The following is a 19,203-nucleotide window of genomic DNA, read 5'->3' on the forward strand; positions in this document are numbered from 1 at the left end:
ATATGTGTGTGTGTATATATATATATACACACACACATATATATACATATACTTCAGAGTTTGGTCAGTCCTCACTCAGATTACTTGGAATCTTATTAACAATCTGTGGGGTTTGTAGGGCAGTGCATATGTACTGGCTTGGATAGTATCCCCCGAAAATTCATGTGTCTCCAGAAAGGCATTGGCAGATATAATTAGTTAAATTAAATGAAGTCATACTGTGTTGGGGTGGGCTCTAAATCCAATATGACGGGTGTTCTTATAAAAAGAGGCAAAGAGACACAGAGACATGGACAGGGGAGAAGGACTGCCAAAAACCACCAGCAACTAGGAAGGATTTTTCTCTAAAACTTACAGAGGGAGCGTGGCTCTGCTAACACCTTTATTACAGATTTCTAGTCTCCAGAACTGTCAGAGAATAAATTTCTGTTGTTTTAAACAACCTAATTTGTGGCAGTTTGTCACAGCAGGCCTAAGAAAGTAATACAGCCAATATGATCCCTATTTTATAAGAAGAAATTGAGAATCAGAAAAAGTAAGTGATGGGGTGCCTGGGTAGCTCAGGGGTGAAACAGCTGACTCTGATCTCAGCTCAGGTCTTGATCTCAAGGTCATGAGTTCAAGCCCCAGACTGGGCTCCATGATGAGCATGAAGCCTACTTAAAAAAAAAAATAATAATAAAGTGATTTTCTCAAAAATATATAGCAGGATATGAAGATCACATCAATCTTAACCCATGTCTTTTGCTTATTGGTTTAGTGTTGTATGCACTTTCAGAAAATAAAAAGCATAAACAAAAGCAAACACACAATTTTTGCCAGCAGAGTTGTTTAACATAAAAACCCTGGGTCAGGAATCTACACACAGTCCTACTGATGCCACCAGTGCTCTGACCCACCTGGGACTGGTCTCCACTCTCTGAATTCCAGTTTACTCTTTGCAAAATTCCATCATTGGGATCAACAACGTCAAAGTTACTATATGGTTTCAACATTATGTTTCAGATCATTGGATAAATGTTTTAGACTCTGGGTGCTCTGAGGTAATGAGATAGACCATCCCAGAGGGAGGGAACAGACAGAGAAAGGGATAAAGAAAAGGGATGTTGGAAGACAAATGCAAATTCCTCCTTAATTCTGTGGTCTCCACTAGGGCCTAAACCCAGCTTCTGCTGGTAAAATTCCAATGCAGTCCCAGAGTGATAAGGTGATTCAACCTCTGGATCTTCTGTGAACAGACATCCCATTAGAATCCAATCTCCTGTTTAGTGAACACAGGCAAAGTACATGTCAGAAAACAAGCTGGTTCTGGGATAACATTTATTTTGGCACTAACTTGTCCCTTTTGGATCAGTTCCTCAGAAAATCTTGGCAGCTGGGAGACTGGGCTGCAGATCAGAGGCTCCTTTTAGGCACTTCTTGCTGGTAGCAGCCACATCAAATTATACTTCACTGTCTGTAGGGAGGCTTTCTAAGAAGGAAGCTTCTCTATGATGGACAAATTTATGAATGTCTGCTGTGCATGGCAATGTGCATATCCCTGTAGTGCATTCATTAGGGATATTTGGGCACAGATGTTTTACAGTTTACAGCATGGGGAATTCTTCCATGTTTTTCCAACAATTGTTCAGCTTTGCCACAATTAGAAGCTAAATACCACATTGCATTTGGCCACTGGCCTAGCAGTATGTGGCATTTTCTCTTATTTTTATATTCAAAATGCTAGGCACCTTCTTCAAATGCAGTCTAATTAGAAAATAAAACCTGCACGCATTTAATATTCAAACCTAATGTGTCAAAAAATAATTCTTGATTTGTCCCATATGCCCTCCAAGCCAGCTCCTTGCCCAGTCTTCTGATCCCAAAAAAATGGCCCCATGATTCACCTAGCTTCTGAGGTCAAAAACCTAAGAGTAAATTTGACTCCTGTCTTTTCTCCCATCCCACACCCTGGAGCAAGACTTGTCCCTACTTTCCAAAGGTGTCCTGAATCTAAAGCCAAAACTTGAGCTATCAACATCTCTTGACTAAACTACTATATTAGCCTCCTCTCTGGTCTCACTCCCACTTTAAAAAGGAAAATTAGATTATATTACTCCCTCCTGCACAGATGCCTCTGCACTGAGGATTAAATCTACCTTCCTTACTGTTGCTTCCAAGGCTTTTCCTGGTTGGGCCTTGCCACCTGTCAACCCTTGTCTCCCGTTCTCCCTCTCTCTTGCTCTCCTGCAGCATGGTGGGTGGTCTTCTTGTGCTTCCTCTCCAGGGTCAGGGCACTTGTTATTGTCTCTGCCTGAAATGTCTCCACCCAAGATCTTTGCTGGCATCCCTCCAAATTCATTCAGATATCCCCTTAAATGCCCTTTTTTCCTTTCTAGAATCATCTCCATCCTCCTCATTCTATACCCCCATAAGCTTTTTTATTCTTTTGCAAGCTGTATTTTTGTTTGTTTATTGTATCTCCCCATCACCAAACTAAATACCCCATGAGGATAAGAATTTTGTCTTTCTTTTTTACTGTTGAATTCTCAGTACTGGATAATACGGGGTAGCTCATTGTGGGCACACAATGAATATTTGTTGAATGAACGAACGAATGAATGAAGGGCATGATAAAGTTCAAACAAATTTGGAGAGTGAAAAATGAGATTATGCAGGCTAAGAGACTGATCCATGTGGTGACTTAGCTAGAGTAGGCTTCTGCTCTTAGAAATCTTAAGTAAAATCTTAAAATAGAAATAGAAGAGACTTATGAAATAGTCTAAAGAAAAAAGGAGATCATTTCAAACACACGTGAAAAGCACAGAGATAGAAATGAACAAATTATGTGCAGTGTTAAAGAACATGATTACATGAGGAATAATTAGAATCCAGCAATGGAGGAATGTATGATTATAAGAGCTACCTTAATGAGGATTGGCTAAGTACCAGGATTGGCTAAGTATTTTACACTAATCATCTCATTTAATCTTCTGAATAATCTTTTGACGATGTATTGTGATCCATTTTACAGATTTTCTTTTAAGCTTGATAACATTCCTGCAAGATATCTCTCTTTTATGTCTGAGGAAATGGTAGTTTAGCAGACCCAGTTAGCTAGTAAGTGAAAAAGCTAGAATTCAAAACCAGTTTGACTTCTGAATTATTGTTCTTAATCACCTTTCACTCTCCTTCCATTTAGAAGACCTGGAACACCAATTATGGAGTTAAAAAAGGTGGTAATTAAAAAGTTACTTGCATTAACCATAGGTTCAGAGTTCTACTGCTTAACTTCCAGTTGATACAAACTCCATGATCATTTCCTCCTGAACATGGATGGGCAACATCTTGACTCCGATTTTAACAGCTACAATCAAACACAGTAATTATGTGTTATCACCTCCAAATCTTTCAATTTCAATCCATGACAATCCTGTGTACCTGTCAAATATCCTGTAACCAGAAATTATGGCTCAACTCAACTCCTATATTGGATGTGATTTGGGGCACCCAAGGTGTGGGAAGATTGGGCTGAGACAGAAAACAGTTTTCATAGAATAGGGACCTGTTATGGGTTTCTTTTCCCTAGGTATCTTCTTACAAAGTAGAAATAATACCTTTATTAAAACAATATAATAATGCAGGAATATTGGGGTTAAAGAACAATAGTCATATTATTGCCTTTTCGTGTAGCACATAAGATTTATCATATATTACAGCAGGCAGAATACAAGCCACAGCAAAAAGAATCCAAAAAATAGTGAAGTGATTTAATTTTGGTTGGGTATCATATCAGGTTGGTCACCCGTAAGTTTCTTGAGATCCTTTCTAAAATACATTAATATTGCACATGAAAACACAACATATATATGTGTGTATAACGTATATGTGTATTAAATAGCATATGTGTTATATAAAACATATAATGTTATATGTTATGTTATAACAACATAATATATAAATGCACTAAATTATATAGTATTTATACACTAATACCTTTTAACTGTAACTTTAGGTTTAAAAAAAGAGGAAATATTTTGATCCACAGTATGATATAGAACAATGTATCTTATAGACATATTTTCATCAAAAATTTCATCCCTATTTTTTTTGGTATTATTCTGTCCATCTTATTTTATTTTCTATCTCCAGCACCTTAGAGAGGACTGAGCACATAGTAAGTGCTCAATAAATGCTTTTATAAACTGCACAGATTAAAAAAGCCTCTCAAGATAAGAAAAGGCAAATACAAATGTGTAAAAATAGCATACTCTCTTTCTGTCTTTATTTTTCACTAGCCACATTCACCAGCTCTTCATAGAATCAGATATAACTGAAGGAGTTCCATAAAAATGCTCAGCTCAGCAGTTTTATCTTTGGAGGAGAGTTTTATTTGGCTTCCCCAGCATGATGACAATATCCCTAAAGATGCTCAAGCTCCACTTTGCTCTAATTCAGTTTAGCAAGCAACATACTTTCATTTTTAGTAGGGGATATAAACAAACTAGGCAATTAAACCCCAAATCAATTCGTCTTTAGGGGAACCTTCTTTATCCCAGGCTGTATACCCACTCTTCTCAAAAACTTCTCATTGTTATTATATTTCCATGTCCTTTTTCTTCATACTCTCTGATATCTCTCTATATTATAGATATTATTATATATAATATCTATCTATAGATATTACCTATCTATATAATATAGATATTATAATTTCTATATAATTTCTCACCAAGCAGATAGCTTCTCTAGATGTTTGGTTATATGAGTGGAAGAGTCTTGAATTATGCTTTGTGCTTAGAGTAAAAGAAAATAACAGTGAGCCAACAGAAGCTTTTGGGTGAACGGAACTTAAAACTGTCCCACTGTTGAACTCAAGCAATAGGTAATCTTTGTCCTTCATCTTTAATTGTGCTTTGAAAGATACTTACGTGTTTTTAATCTGAGAAAATATTTAGAGACCTTTAAGTAACGAACCAGAGAATATATTCAGATCTAGATTCTGTGGGCTTTCAAAAATAAATCTTTTATATTAATTCAATGCATAATTATTTTTTCAACATTCAAAGAGGATTAATCTGTTAAATGTTTTTAATGGTCTGTTTAAAGTGGTTGCCACTAGACCATTAGTCCCTGAAAGCCAGAATAATGTCTGACTTGCTTTTGTATCCTCATGTACTAGATTAGTGACTAGATTAAGGGTGTCCAATAGAACTGTTTGCAATAATGGAAATGTTCTCTGTGCCATCCCACGTGGTAGCCAATAGCATATATAAACCATTGAAATGTGGCTAATGAGGCTGAGGAATTGAATTTTTAGTTTTCAAATTTATTTAAATTTTAAATGCAACCTAACAGTTGAAATATGGCCAGTGTGCCTGAATTTTTAATTTTTTTTTTTTACTTCAGTGCGCATGAACTTAAATAAACACATGTGACTAATAGTTACTGTACTGGACAGTGAAGGACTAGAACTTAGCACAAAAGAATCATCTTTGATTGAATGAATCAAATGCATGAATGAACTACAGGGTGACTTGCATTTGCTTTGAACTCTTCTAGTGCAATTAAACAACCCATCCTCCCAAGTCTACCTCTAATTCTTCCACAACTATATTTCATTATAAAAGACATAATACCTCACCTAATTGGACATTAAATCCAAATGGATTACTTAAGTCTTCTGTTGCTGAGGATGCCAAACCATAAGCCTTTAATGTCTCTCATCTTGTATTTGTATACCTAAAAGCATGTTTTGCAATGAGAGACCTTTTAAATTGCATTAGCATTTGTATACTACCAAGAAAAGATGGAATGTCAGTACTTATCGTTATTTCTTTCTATGATTAACCTACAATCATGCACATGACCATGCAACTGAACCATTGTTCATTGGTTCATGGTCAACTTTCCCACCACAGTCATCCCAAATATTTATTCAAATCACCACACAGTGCACTTAATCATTGAAAACCAGTTCACATGATAAAATAAATGAGCTAGACAGTACTATGATTTACTTAATTTGCTTAATTTATAGAAGCATGATGAAATAAATAGAACTGATATTTCTTATCTCGGGCATATATTAAGTATGGATCGGATCCTACCAGCAAACTTTAAGCAACCAACTATTCATAAAATGGCAATGTTGTGATACATTTTATGGGATAATAGTATTTTCTGATCTTAAGACCTCAAAATTTAGTTAGGGATGCACAGATGTATATTGGGCAAAAATAAAGGACAAACCAGTCTATAATAGCCTGGTAAATTACAGGCAGAGGATAATTAGGGGAAAAGTAATAAAATATGTAAATGACTGATTGTATAGTAATTGAGCCAGTTCCAAACTATCAATAAGGTATTATACTAGCCTTATTACCTACTGAGTATCCCACTTAGTTTGTAAGTGCAAGGCAATTGGGATTATGTTTCCATTCGATCTTGTTAGGGGTAGGGAGTTTCTCTCTATTGACTGCCTACTAGATGCCAGGTAAAACTCAAGAGCTTCCCATATGCTATCACATTTCTTCTTCACAACCTAAGAAGAGGAGGAACAAATCATATCTCCAATTTATAGTTGGGGAAACTGAGGTCTCAAGGATTAAGAAACTTGACCTAGGATGCAGGTAGCAATGTTTGGACAGAGAACGTTCAGAGACCTATCAGTTCCCTCCATAACAACTGTACAAGTAGAGCCCTATTAGAATGAATGAATGAATGAATGAATGAATGAATTTTATATATATATAATCAAGGAAGGAGAGAAAAAGCAAATATGCCTATTCCTCTAGATACTATATTCTAAAGTGACTCAACTTGGGGGACAGCTTTCACTCATCTTTTCAGTATAAATATAATGGACTAAGAATATTACTCATAACTCAAATATAAAAGGGTTTTGTGGATAATTGGGTTGTGGTCTAGCAAATAGGCTTCCCGTTTTAACTGAAGCCTCCAGCCAGTATGTGGTCCATTTTAGCATCCTTCACGATTAAACTGACTTAACAATATCTTAAAAGACCCCAAATAATAATTCAAAAACTCTCCACATGTGGTATGAAAAGATTAGACAAGTCTTAAGCAGGCAGGGGCTCAAATCCGGCTGATAACACAGTGGAGAAATTATACACCATAAAGGCAGGGGAAAGAAGCAAGGGTTTAGCAAAAGGAAGATATAATCAGGGGACATAAACCTTCCTATAAATCAAGCTTTTCTATTCTGAGCGATTATTTCATAAACTGGATCTTGGGCTGTTGATCTCTTTAAATGATTACTACAAAATGTATGCACTTTTAGAAACAGTTGCTAGCTGATTTATATTTCAGACATATTTTCCATTAGTGTTTATTCCTTGAGAATATGGTTTTTATAATAGAGTTGATATTTTCAAATATTATGGAAAACTTGAAATTCAATTTGTATAAAAGCTATGCAATTTTGGTGTACAATTACTATATCATATTTGGAAAAACAATGATAAAAGGAGAAACTGAACACATACCCAGATGAGACACATTTTCAAAAGATAAGATCATTTTGTCAGGGAAAGAAATAAAGATAGAAATGTCTCCTTCCCCCAGCCCTTGCCTCTAAATTCTGAAATTCCAGCCAAATAATAAAATCAGTCTTTGAACTTCCTCTAAAAACAAAGAACAGTAGGCTTAGTTGGGGGGGGAGGGGGAAGAAAGGAGGAGGCAAGAGGAAAGAAGGGAGAAAGCCAAGGGAAGGGGAAGAGAGGAGAGGAGAGGAAAGGAAATGAAGCACAGGATCTCTAGGATGTTCCATCTTCCTCAGAAATTGGTATACTATTGAGGAGGCTTGAAGAAGATGAAGTGTTCCTTATCCTAGACATATTTTAAATTGCCAAAATGGCATTTTGTGTTAACAACAGAAAATGAAATACACATGCAGTACCTATTAGTCATGATAACATAATTTATTTATCCTAATGTCTGTAATAAAGACAGCAAGTGAGTTACACAATATTCTTAATCTAAATGAATTGAAGGAGTTGGCTAACTGTTTTGCACATCTAAAGGATATTCTGAATGTACTGTTTATCTAGGCTGATTTATTTTTATCTACTTATCTACCAAGTAAGAGGTGAATTATCCAATGTAATTCTCAGCAAAACAGAATCAGGTCATCATCCAAGTAAACAACGGCTTGCAAAGGAATGGATTCTTACTCCATACAGTGGTAAGAACGAAGTGATTTAATAAAACAGTGCTGTTACTAAGGGCCAAAGTATGGTTGGTTTTCTAAGGCCATTATCACTGCCCTTAATGAAAAAAAAAATTCAAAGCTCCTTCATGTTACTAAAGCAGAAAGATTCTACATTTCATTTTTTGGGGAAAAGATAACTTATATGAGACAGCAGTACTAAAAGCAGTGTGCTTTATTCAGTCAGGCATTTAGTTTTATGATCATTTATGCTAATTTCTAAGCAAAGTAAATGCTTATAGAGACCAGCACCCAGTGAGGTCCTCTGCACAAATTCTCAGACTACTTTCTAAATGAGGAGGAATGGAAGACATACAAAGGTCTTCGAAATACACTTATTTGAGGAGGCAGACACAATGTGATAGAGGCATACAAAAATAACTAGACACTATGTCTCAGCCATCACAGGTAATGGGCTCACATGTACATCCATGATTGAGATGGTAATATTTCACTTAACAACTTGCTACAAGTTCCCTTACTCTACTTGTTTTATTATTGTTAAACATTTAGAATATTTGCTTCCTCTAGAAGTTTTTGAGATCTGTAAGTGCTGTTATTTCATTACACACATATGCTTTTCTAATGTGCCTCAGATGGCAGGGAACAGTATTGGGATCATAGCAGATGTTCATTAAACATGCTTATAAATTGAGTTATGGCATTTTTTTTAATAAGTTAAGGCCATATGCATGATACCAATAATCACTGTCTGATTTTCTTTTTATTAATGATACTAAATATGGCAGAAAATGTTATATGATGAGTAATATTTTCATGAAATGAGGTATTATTTTTAGTTGGTGTCAAATGAAAAATACTTTCTTGTCCTTTCTTTGGCTTTGAAAAGTTGGCATAAAAGAAAGTGAATTTAAAAAAGAAAAATCCTCTGGAAATTGACTTTTTAAGCTAGAGACTTAGAAACAATAGAATTGATAGAAGAAAAAAATAATGATGCTTAGTCTTAGAAAACAAGGCTGACTACTTAGGATTTTTACCAGAATGTAATCATGGCCAGTCAGCCTTGAAATGTACACTAAAACAATTCTAGGGATAGCATTAAGATTAGGAAGTGAAGAATTCAGATAATTCATAGAAATTGGATCTTTTGAGAATGAACATACTTTTAAAGTTTAAGTTCTACCACTAGAAAATTGAATGAGGTTTTCCTTTAGAGAATTTTTTCTTTTTTTTTTTAATTTAAATTCAATTAGCCAACATATAGTACACGATTAGTTTTGATACAATGTTCAATGATTCATCAATTGCACATAACACCCAGTGCTCATCACATCATGTGCCCTCCTTAATGCCCATCACCTAGTTACCCTAACCCACCACCCACCTCCTTTGCCACAACCCTCAGTTCGTTTCCTGGAGTCAAGAGTCTCCCATAGTTTGTCTCTCTCGCTCTGATTTCTTCCATTGTTTTCCCTCCCTTCTCCTATTGTCCTCTGCACTATTCCTTATATTCCATATATGAGTGAAACCATATGATAATTGTCTTTCTCTGATTGACTTATTTCACTTAGCATAACACCCTCCAGTTCCAACCCCTTTAGAGAATTTTTGATGAGTTTTTTGATTGTCAGTTAACATACAACATGGCATATACCATTCTTTTAAAGATATGTATTTTGATTTAATTTTGATTTAACTTTGTTAATTATAAATACCAAATATTCATAAAAGTTATTGATTCTCTCTATATATGATCTATGAAGAGTAAGTCAATGAAGAAACTGATGACTAAAACATAGACATTGTGAAGTGGAAGTTGGCATTATTTAGTGATTTAAATCTAAACATTTAAAAACATTCTCAAGAATAGAAACTTGGAAGTAGAACCAGCCTCATTCATGGGCATAACAACCAGTGATGTTGTGCAAAGTCTCACATGGAATAGGGCTTAATGCCCTGCTGTAGCTTCTGGGTCCTGCATGGGAGCCTGTACTTCCTAAACATTATCTGAAACCTGTACATTACTATGTTTTTAAAGATGCTATCTGAGATTTTATTTCCGTGAGGCAAATATTTCTAAGATTTGTACAGCTTAGGTATCTCCCCCACCCCTAATAAATATTTAATTCCAATTTCTTATCATCTTTTCTTTGTAGACTTGGCTAAGTGGAAAAAAATGTAGATTTTGACAAATACAGAACATGATACCAGTACCCAGACTACCTGTCAGAGGGTTACTGCTATCTCTTCTTCAACATGCTGATTTATAATACCCAAGAAGTAGGGGCATCTGGGTGGCTCAGTTGGTTAAGTGTCTGACTTCAGCTTAGGTCATAATCTCAGGGTCCTGGGATCAAGCCCAGCATATACACAGGGGGGAGTCTGCTTCCTCTTCTCCCTCTGCCCCTCCCCCACTCATGCACACACACACACACACACACACACACTCACACACACTCACACACTCTCTCAAATAAATGAGTAAGATCTTTAAATAAAATAAAATACTCAAGCAGTGACATAATGCAAAGATTATTTCCTCGTATTTACCAATTAAAATATTTCTAATTTCTACTTCACCTCTTCCAAAAGCATATGGAATGATTCTAAAATGAAACATGGTTTTAAATAAAATTAACAGGAATCCAAGCAGAATAGTATCATTAATAAAAAGAAAAAGGAGCAGATACAACTAGGTGTCTAAATAGTGTAGTTTGTTATAGGTAGTCACTTCATTTAGACTTTAGATTATAACTTTTTAACTTTTTAACAAAATAAAGCTGGCAAACTGCTCATCTGTAATCAATCTTTTCAAATAACATTAAAAGTTGTAGGGAAAAAAAACCCCAAAATTGTATAAGATAGATATCCTTCAAATGTAGAGCCTCTTTACATTTCTTGAGTAGAGATTGGCTTTTGGAATTTCCTAAGGGTTTCCAGTGCATGTTTAAGTTCTTTAATGAGTCCCTGTGTTTGGAAGTCCTAGGTGCTTGTCCTTTCACCTTTGGTGTTCTTTATAGACAAACCTAGGAAACCCAAAAAATCATTGGAGGAGGCTGAAACCTGATGCTGATGATAAAGGCCTCGCTGGCAGAATAAGTCAATCACTTAGGAAGTGAACAGGGAGATCGGATGGATAGATTAGACGTTTCTAGTTGTTAATTTGCCATTATGGCCTAAGTGGGGAGGCCATTTTTAAAAAAAAGTTATCTTACCTTTAAGGGGACGCCTGGGTGGCTCAATCGGTTAAAAAAGTTATCTTACCTTTAAAAATGCTCAAGTTAAATATGTTGCTTTCAGAAATATTCCTTCGATTTTGTCACCTTAATTTTTATGACAGGATTCAAGGATATCGCCAGCAAAAAGAAATACTTTCTAAATGTGTCCTTCTATGTTTATACTCACATTCAGGCTGAGTGGCCACTTTAATGGGTTGAGAACTCTCCCCTGGTCCCCACTCATTGTAGGCCACAACTCGGAAGGTGTACATGGCTTCTGGCTTCAGGTTTCCCACAGTAAGCTGAAGCGCCCCAGGCTGGGATGTGTTCAATGCTCGTTCCCTGGGAAGTAAAAGGTTTAGGGAAAGATTATTCTAACATCAATACTTTTAGCCAAACCTTTATTTAACATGCCAAAGCAGTGAGGTGGACTAAGGTTTGCTTACTCATTTCATGCTAACCCCTCTGTAAATCAAGGCCTCTAAGGTTTACTATGAGAAGCAAACTGGAAGGATCTACACGTAAATACTGCAGGGTTTTGGGGGAGCTCAAGTTTATTTGAGCTTGAAACTTGCAAACAAAAGTCTTTTCCCTCAACACTTTACAATTTAGAATTCAAAACTCATGAGAAAGAGCTATTAAAATAAGAAGAAACATCTGGAATGTAGACAGGAAGATGCATTTTGTAAACATCCAGCTAATGACAGAAATCAAGGTTTCAATTATTCCACAAATCGGTCTTTGTCAGTATTGCCAACAAATGCATTTATGCATTTTCTCTCACTGTATGAAAGGAAAAGGCAGATGCTAAGTGCTGATGCGCATGGAGCTTGAGCTCCTGTGGTTAAGTTAAGTGCAATTAGTGAAGGAGGGTAGATTCCTTTCTACGTGAGGAGAAACTGCAACACATGTCTACTTGCCTTGTTCTTCAAGCCACATCTATGTGTATCCAATTCATTTCTCAACCAAAAGCTTCCTCAGTGGTTCCAAACCAATGAATTACTTTGCTGATCCTGGTGCAATTTGTAGTACATATTAAGATAGGGCAAGCTCTACTGATAATAGATGCTATTATATAAGAAACAATAGCTCTTAAAGTATTATTTAAGAATACACATGATTGTAGACACTTGCAGCTTCCTTGGTGTCATATAATTAATTGACTGGCAGGTGAAGAAGGAACTTCTAAGCTACTCAATTGTTTCTTAAGGTTTCTATTTGGATAGTATCTCTTGCATCTTAGTGGGACTGTATGTACATTTTAATTTTGCCATTTGGTTTTATTTTGTCTGGGGAGATATTTAAAATGAAACCCAGTTTTCTGTCAGGGCAAAGCAGGTTTCCAAAGAGAAAAATAAAGACAAAGTTTTAAGGGCATTATTGGTGATTCTTGGGCATGTGTGCAATGTGAATTTGATGGATTTGACAGAGACTGGCTGATTCATTCTCAAACCCATTTCTTCTTCACATGCTAGACTGGATTTCCTATGAGGTCTAGATGAAGCCATGTGACTCAGTCTACCCAGTGAGTTTGAGTGTACACATCATGTGCTGATTCTAGGCATGACCTAGAAAAACTGCACATGTGGTTACCTCTGTGTTCTCTTCCTTCACCCATAAGCTTGGCGTAGGCAAGCATGGCTACTTTGGGAGCCATATATTGATGATAGAGGAGTCAAAATTTGCAAGAATTCTGGAGAAGAGCTGGGAGAAGAACTGCCTGGTAATCAGGAACATCCCTTTTCTACTTTATAGAATCAAACAGTTTTGAGTCATTACAAATTTTAGATTTTGTTTGTTATAGCAGTTAGTGTTATTTTATCCAGTACTACTAATAATTAAAATATATACCCTGAGTGGTTACCAGAGCCTAGGGGGAGAGAGGAAGAGGAAGTTATTCAGTGGGTACAGAGTTTCAGTTGGGGAAGATCAAAAAGTTTTGGAGATAGAGAGTGGTGATAGTTCTCTGAATGCACTTTATACCATAGTATTAAGTATACCATACTTAAAAATGGTTAAAACTGTAAATATTATGTTATATATATTTACCACAATAAAAACGAGCCAAACAAATACCCTGTATGAATCTTAATATAGCCTAAGTTTTAGGTATTTCTTTAGGAGTGCTCTGTTAAGTTGTCACAAGGCTGAACTGTGACTTACAATGGGGAGGTGGGGGGCAGGGTCTGGGTGGGATTCAACAGTAACTGAAAGTAGATAGGGGTAAGACATCGGATAATGCTCCCACATACCACTTACCACACTGCTCTATTCTACCCACCTAAGATTATTTAGGCCAACAAATTGCTTTGTAAAAGAAAATCCTCATAATCAGATTGTATGTCTTGTGGATATATGGATTTTTGCATCTTATTTATTTTTCTTTAGCAGAAGAACTTTTAGATACATTGCCTCATGGAGCACTTTTATATAGATAGGGTGATTTTATCATCATTTTACAGATGCAAAAGTGTACTTAGGAAAACAGCATTATTTTTTTTTTCCCAAAGGACTCATAGTTAGTGGATAGCAGAGTTAAAAATGGAATCTGGGGCTTCATCCTTTAAACCCAGTATTGATATCACACAACAATTGTGGGGAAACAATTGTGGGGCCTATTTGGATCATGGGCACTTTGAGTAGAAGACATAAATTTCCAAAGGAGTAGAAGGGATTCTAGGCATTCGAAACCACTGTGAGATGAATCTGTCACCTGCTCTGATATATTTTCTAGCCATAGAAGCAACATAGGTGTCACTGAAGGTCAGATTTGCATACCAAACTTCTTGGGTATCTATGAGGAAAGACAGTTTCATAATTGACTTTATTCATATACTACTAAAAAACTGAGCTGAAAGAGCTATGTTCTGGAACATGCTGGCATAATCTCTTGAACAGGGATCCTTCAGAGGAAAAGAGGCAAGAAAATCTGGGTATGCCCATGTAAGAATGTCGAAGATCATATAATGAAAATATCACTCACATATAAAAGTGGATGCTGGATTTTATTATGAGGAAGGGAGTTTTATGTCCCCATAATCTCTATCAGCCTCCAAAAAGTATTCCAAACTAATAGTAGTCATGAAAAAAAGTATATTCATTGATATGAACAATTGATGCTTCCTCCATATTACATAAAGTGTGAACAAAGCATTTTTAGAAAATACTTCTATGGTAGCAATCTGGAAAAAAATACAATTTAAGCAAATACAGTGTGTTTTTCCACAATTACCTTCAACACAACTCCACACCTCTACTCTTATCACATGCTGGTACTGCCCTGGATTGACCACTAATTTCTTCTGTGTAGGCTCTTAGTGGCTTAAAACAATGATTTAATCTAAACATTTCAAATTTATGTGCCACTTTTCAGAAATCTGCTCATCTTATCAAAGTGAGGTTGCATCAAAATGCTTTGGACCCTGTGGAGTGGATTCAGTATTCTTAAGTCTGAGATTGTTGTTTTGATTTTCTTATTAATTTATCTGAGCCTGATTCCTCGGGTGTTGATTGGTGCCATGAAAATGTTTACCTCATCAAGTTTCTCAAGAGCTAAAAGAGATGCTGTATGTAAACCATATGAGGCAGGAGGCAGGTTGCCTAGGAGTCAATGTGGAGTCTCGTATACATGGTAGTTACTGCTGTTATTTTTATTATTATAACAAAATACCACCACGACCTCATAAGAAATAAGCACTCTTGAGTCCAGGAAGAGGACATTTCCACAAAGTGTTTAGAAGGAGGAATTTGAGGAGAGAAATTAATAAGAGGTATAATCATAAAGGAAAAAATACATAAATAGATTTCATTGAGCTCTATGGGCCTGCTCCCCCATTACTCCCCTCAAATGAAACAAAACAAAACACTTTTTTATATTTAGTTTTATATATTTTTTATATTTAATTTTATATTTTAATTATAGATTAATTTTGTTTTCCAAGACAAGTTAAATTTTAAAAGTGGTCATAACTAGAGGTATTGAATAAGTTCTGATAACAAAAATAGTAATATCTTTCAAAGGTGGAGGCTTCACTGACAGCAAACTGAGAAGGAATGGTGGTCCTTGCATTCCACAGCATAGCTGAACAGCCCTGTGAAATGTGATGTCCACACGGCTAGTGCCTGGGCTTTGTTGCCAGGCTGCTCTGGTGTTTCCTCGGGTCCTACGAGGGAGGTCTTCAAACTGCTCAAGGCATACAAATGCATTCTGGGAAACTGGCATTTCCTGCCTGTCATCCTTCACAGATTTGTTCAGTTCAAGCCCCCAAAATTGACAGGGGGCTTTTGATCATTCCTTCCATGCTTTAGTAGTTGAAAAATAAAACACAAACCATTTCCCAACAAGTAAGTAAAACCTGAGTTTGGAAGGTCAATTTATTACTCTGTGTTTCTCTATCTCCCAATAAGCCAATGGCAGCCACCTAAAGTGGTTACACTCTCCAGAGCCTCCACTTGGACCAGCTGGTAATTAGGATTTTCTCTCTGTGCACTCTGGTCCATTCTCCTCTGTAAATGGGCAGATAAACACACTAGGCGCTGAAGAACAGAGGAATTTGCCTTATTATTGTGTTGGGGTGTTCTGCTTGTCACTGCACCAACTACCCCTAGAAAAGCATCAGGGGCCAAGACCAGCTGTCTCTTGGTGAAGTTCTCTCCTATGACTCTGAAGACATAATTGCCGTCAAATTCACAGAGCTCAGAGTCATGGTCTGTGGCATCAGATATATTGTCAGACAAAGCTTCATGACTTCACTTCTGTTCTCTTGACTCTGAGTTGGTAGTGTGGGGCTTGGGCGGGTTCAAGATTAGTTGGCTGAAGTAAAAGGAACAAGGCACCTGTGCTTTCTAGAATCCATTCATTATAACTTCATCCACTGAAAATTCACAAAGAATATAAATATAAAACGTCTGTTTCCTCCTGCTGGCTGAAAACAACTGTAGGCAACTTGCCTTCTTTAACCTTTACATGGAGACCAAGAAGAGTTCACAAATAGAAGAAATTTCTTCCTTGTAAACTCTAGTTTTAGGTGCTTTAGGTCACCTGGTGGAGGTTTCTTAGACAATAACAGCTATGTTTTAAAAGCATACTCTTGGGGCGCCTGGATGGCTCATTCAGTTAAGTGTCCGACTCTGGGTTTTGGCTCAGGTCATGATCTCAGGGTCATGAGATTGAGCCTGGAGTTGGGCTCGGTGGTCAGCATGGAGTCTGCTGGTCCCTCTCCCTCCCCCTTTACCCCTCACCTTGTTCTCTTCCTCTCTCTCTAAAATAAATAAATAAAATCTTAAAAAATAAATAAAAGCACACTCCACACTCTTTCACCTAATAAAGACAATGCAGCTGCTTTTCTGAGATCAGATTGTGAAGTCTTACGTGCTGATACATTTTGAGTCATGAAGTCCAAGATGGTAGCATAGAATGTACCCTTGTACACTTTGCATTAAGACCTAACTCTGGTTAGGTTATATTCTCCTATGCTCTGATTTGTACTTACAGTGTACTGTATTATAATAATAGCTTTTCCATTTTTTTTTTTTTTTGTCATTGGTCTTCCATGTTCTTTCTTCTATTGATGGAGATATTCCCCCAACATCTGTAATCTGTCAACTCCATGCCTCAAATTTTGTGCTGCTTGCCATTCTATGGTTAATACATCTCAACTCCTTGTGACAAGATCCAAAGACCTTCAACATGTGGCCGAAACCTTTCACACTCATCTACAATGATTAACTCTGCCTCACAACACCATATCCATCTCTGCTTCTCAGTCTGCTGCCATTCTGCCTTTTATTAGTTTGGTTTAGTTTTGTTTTGTTTCAATTATCTTGGAGTTACCTTCTCCTGACTCACAGTTGCTTCTCAGTTTGGCAAAAGCTCGTTCATTCTTCAAACCCAATTCAAATAAAATCTCTAGACTTGAGATTTCCTACTATCATGTCCTCTGATTCCAGCAGCATTAGTCTTTCTTTCATGGTTTTGCTGCTCTTGGTTTATAGATCTATTGTAGCACATATCACGTTGTATTAATAGGCATGCCTGTCTTTAACTCAGTTGTGAATTACTTTAGAAGAGAAGCCATATTCAATTCACATTTTGTTGAAACTCAGCACATACGCCCATTGAATATAAAAATGGCTATGTTGTGGGTGCTCACAAATTTTTAAATGAATACATAAATAAATGTAAAAATGTTAATAGAATAATTGCATAACATCTCCACATAGTGTGATCTCCAAAACATTTAGAGAGCTGGATCTGATTCCATTTTTCTTTCTTTTTTTTTTCATTTCTTTTTTTTTATTATTATGTTCATTTAGTCAAAATCATTAGTTTTTGATGTAGTTTTCAATGATTTATGAGTCATGTATAACACCCAGTGCTCACCACAACATGAGCCCTCCTTAATGCCCATCACCCAGCTACCCCATTCCCCCACTCCCCCTTCCTTCTGAAACCCTCAGTTTGTTTCCTAGAGTCCAGAGTCTCTCATCGTTTGTCTCCCTCTCTGATTTCTTCCCAGTTTTCCCTCCCTTCCCCTGTGGTCCTCCACACTATTCCTTATGTTCCACATATGAGTGAAACCATATGATAATTGTCTTTCTCTGCTTGACTTATTTCACTTAGCATAATCCCCTCCAGTTCCATCCATGTCGATGCAAATGGTAGGTATTCATCCTTTCTGATGGCTGAGTAATATTCCATTATATTTATGAACCACATTTTCTTTATCCATTCATCTATTGAGGACATCTTGGCTCCTTCCACAGTCTGGCTATTATGGACATTGCTGCTATGAACATTGGGGTGCATGTGCCCCTTCAGATCACTACATTTGTATCTTTGGGGTAAAGACCCAGCAATTGCTGGATCGTACGGTAGCTCTATTTTCAACTTTTTTGAGGAACCTCTATACTGTTTTTCAGAGTGGCTGCACCAGCTTGCATTCCCACCAACAGTGTAGGAGGGTTCCCCTTTCTCCACATCCTCGCCAACATTTGTGATTCCATTTTTCTATCCCAATTTATTTTGGTGGCCTTTGGCATATCACTTCACTTTCCTGGGTTTTGTTTTCATTATTTGAAAACAGAGTGGGATCTACTCAAAGGAGCCTTTCTAATCTAATATTCTTTGTTGGGAATAGAAAATCGTGTGTGTGTGTGTGTGTGTGTGTGTGTGTGTGTGTGTGTGTGTGTAACTGAATTTAGCGCTTCTGTAATTTACATTTCAGAAGTAAGGAGACTTTTAAAGAGTAAGCATGATACTGTTTCTTACTGGATCATTTGTAACAACATGTCTCTAGTATACATTTTAAGTAAACACATATTGTCTTGCCCAAGTGCACCAGGGTGTTAACATTTAGTTACAGTTGTGAGGTGAGCAACAAATGCTGTCCTGAGGTATCAAACACCTAATTAGTTGATACAAGGGGGAATGAGTTACATTAATGGTGCTTTATAGGGAAGGAACTATGTTACTTTTAATGAAAAGATGTTTAGCATCCCCTTTTTATCCACTCCACCTTCACTTTTATTTCTTCAGTGACAAGAATGGTACAATGATGAGAAGATTTCAAAACTGAAATATGGTGCCTACTAGAATAAGGCTCGAAATGACAGCAGCAATAGCTACCCAATGCTTACACTCTTTATTACCCCAGAGCCAGAGTCTGAAATCAAGAGCTATCTTGAAGGAAAAGTGGGTTCAGAGGTGACTCGCCACCAGATAAAGCATAGGGAAATGGAGATCATCTAGTTGGTCAGAGGTATTTTGACTAAATTTTGGCTGTAAGTTCCTTTTTTTCTTGAAATGTTAAAAAG

The 19,203-nt window shown here is 36.7% G+C and overlaps 1 protein-coding gene across 2 annotated transcripts in view; it reads right to left on the bottom strand.

The window, feature by feature from the left end:
• DCC (DCC netrin 1 receptor) overlaps nucleotides 1-19,203 on the bottom strand; it is a 1,171,073-nt gene that overhangs the window by 326,396 nt on the left and 825,474 nt on the right. For both annotated transcript variants that reach the window (XM_073898173.1, XM_073898172.1), the window contains exon 9: nucleotides 11,576-11,730. In XM_073898173.1, coding sequence (XP_073754274.1) covers nucleotides 11,576-11,730 — 155 coding nt within the window. The remainder of the gene's footprint in view (nucleotides 1-11,575; nucleotides 11,731-19,203) is intronic.

Source organism: Callorhinus ursinus, unplaced genomic scaffold (genome assembly GCF_003265705.2).
Source record: "Callorhinus ursinus isolate GAN/ISIS: 27379988/994484 unplaced genomic scaffold, GSC_fseal_2.0 scaffold11, whole genome shotgun sequence".
Lineage (NCBI taxonomy): Eukaryota > Metazoa > Chordata > Mammalia > Carnivora > Otariidae > Callorhinus > Callorhinus ursinus.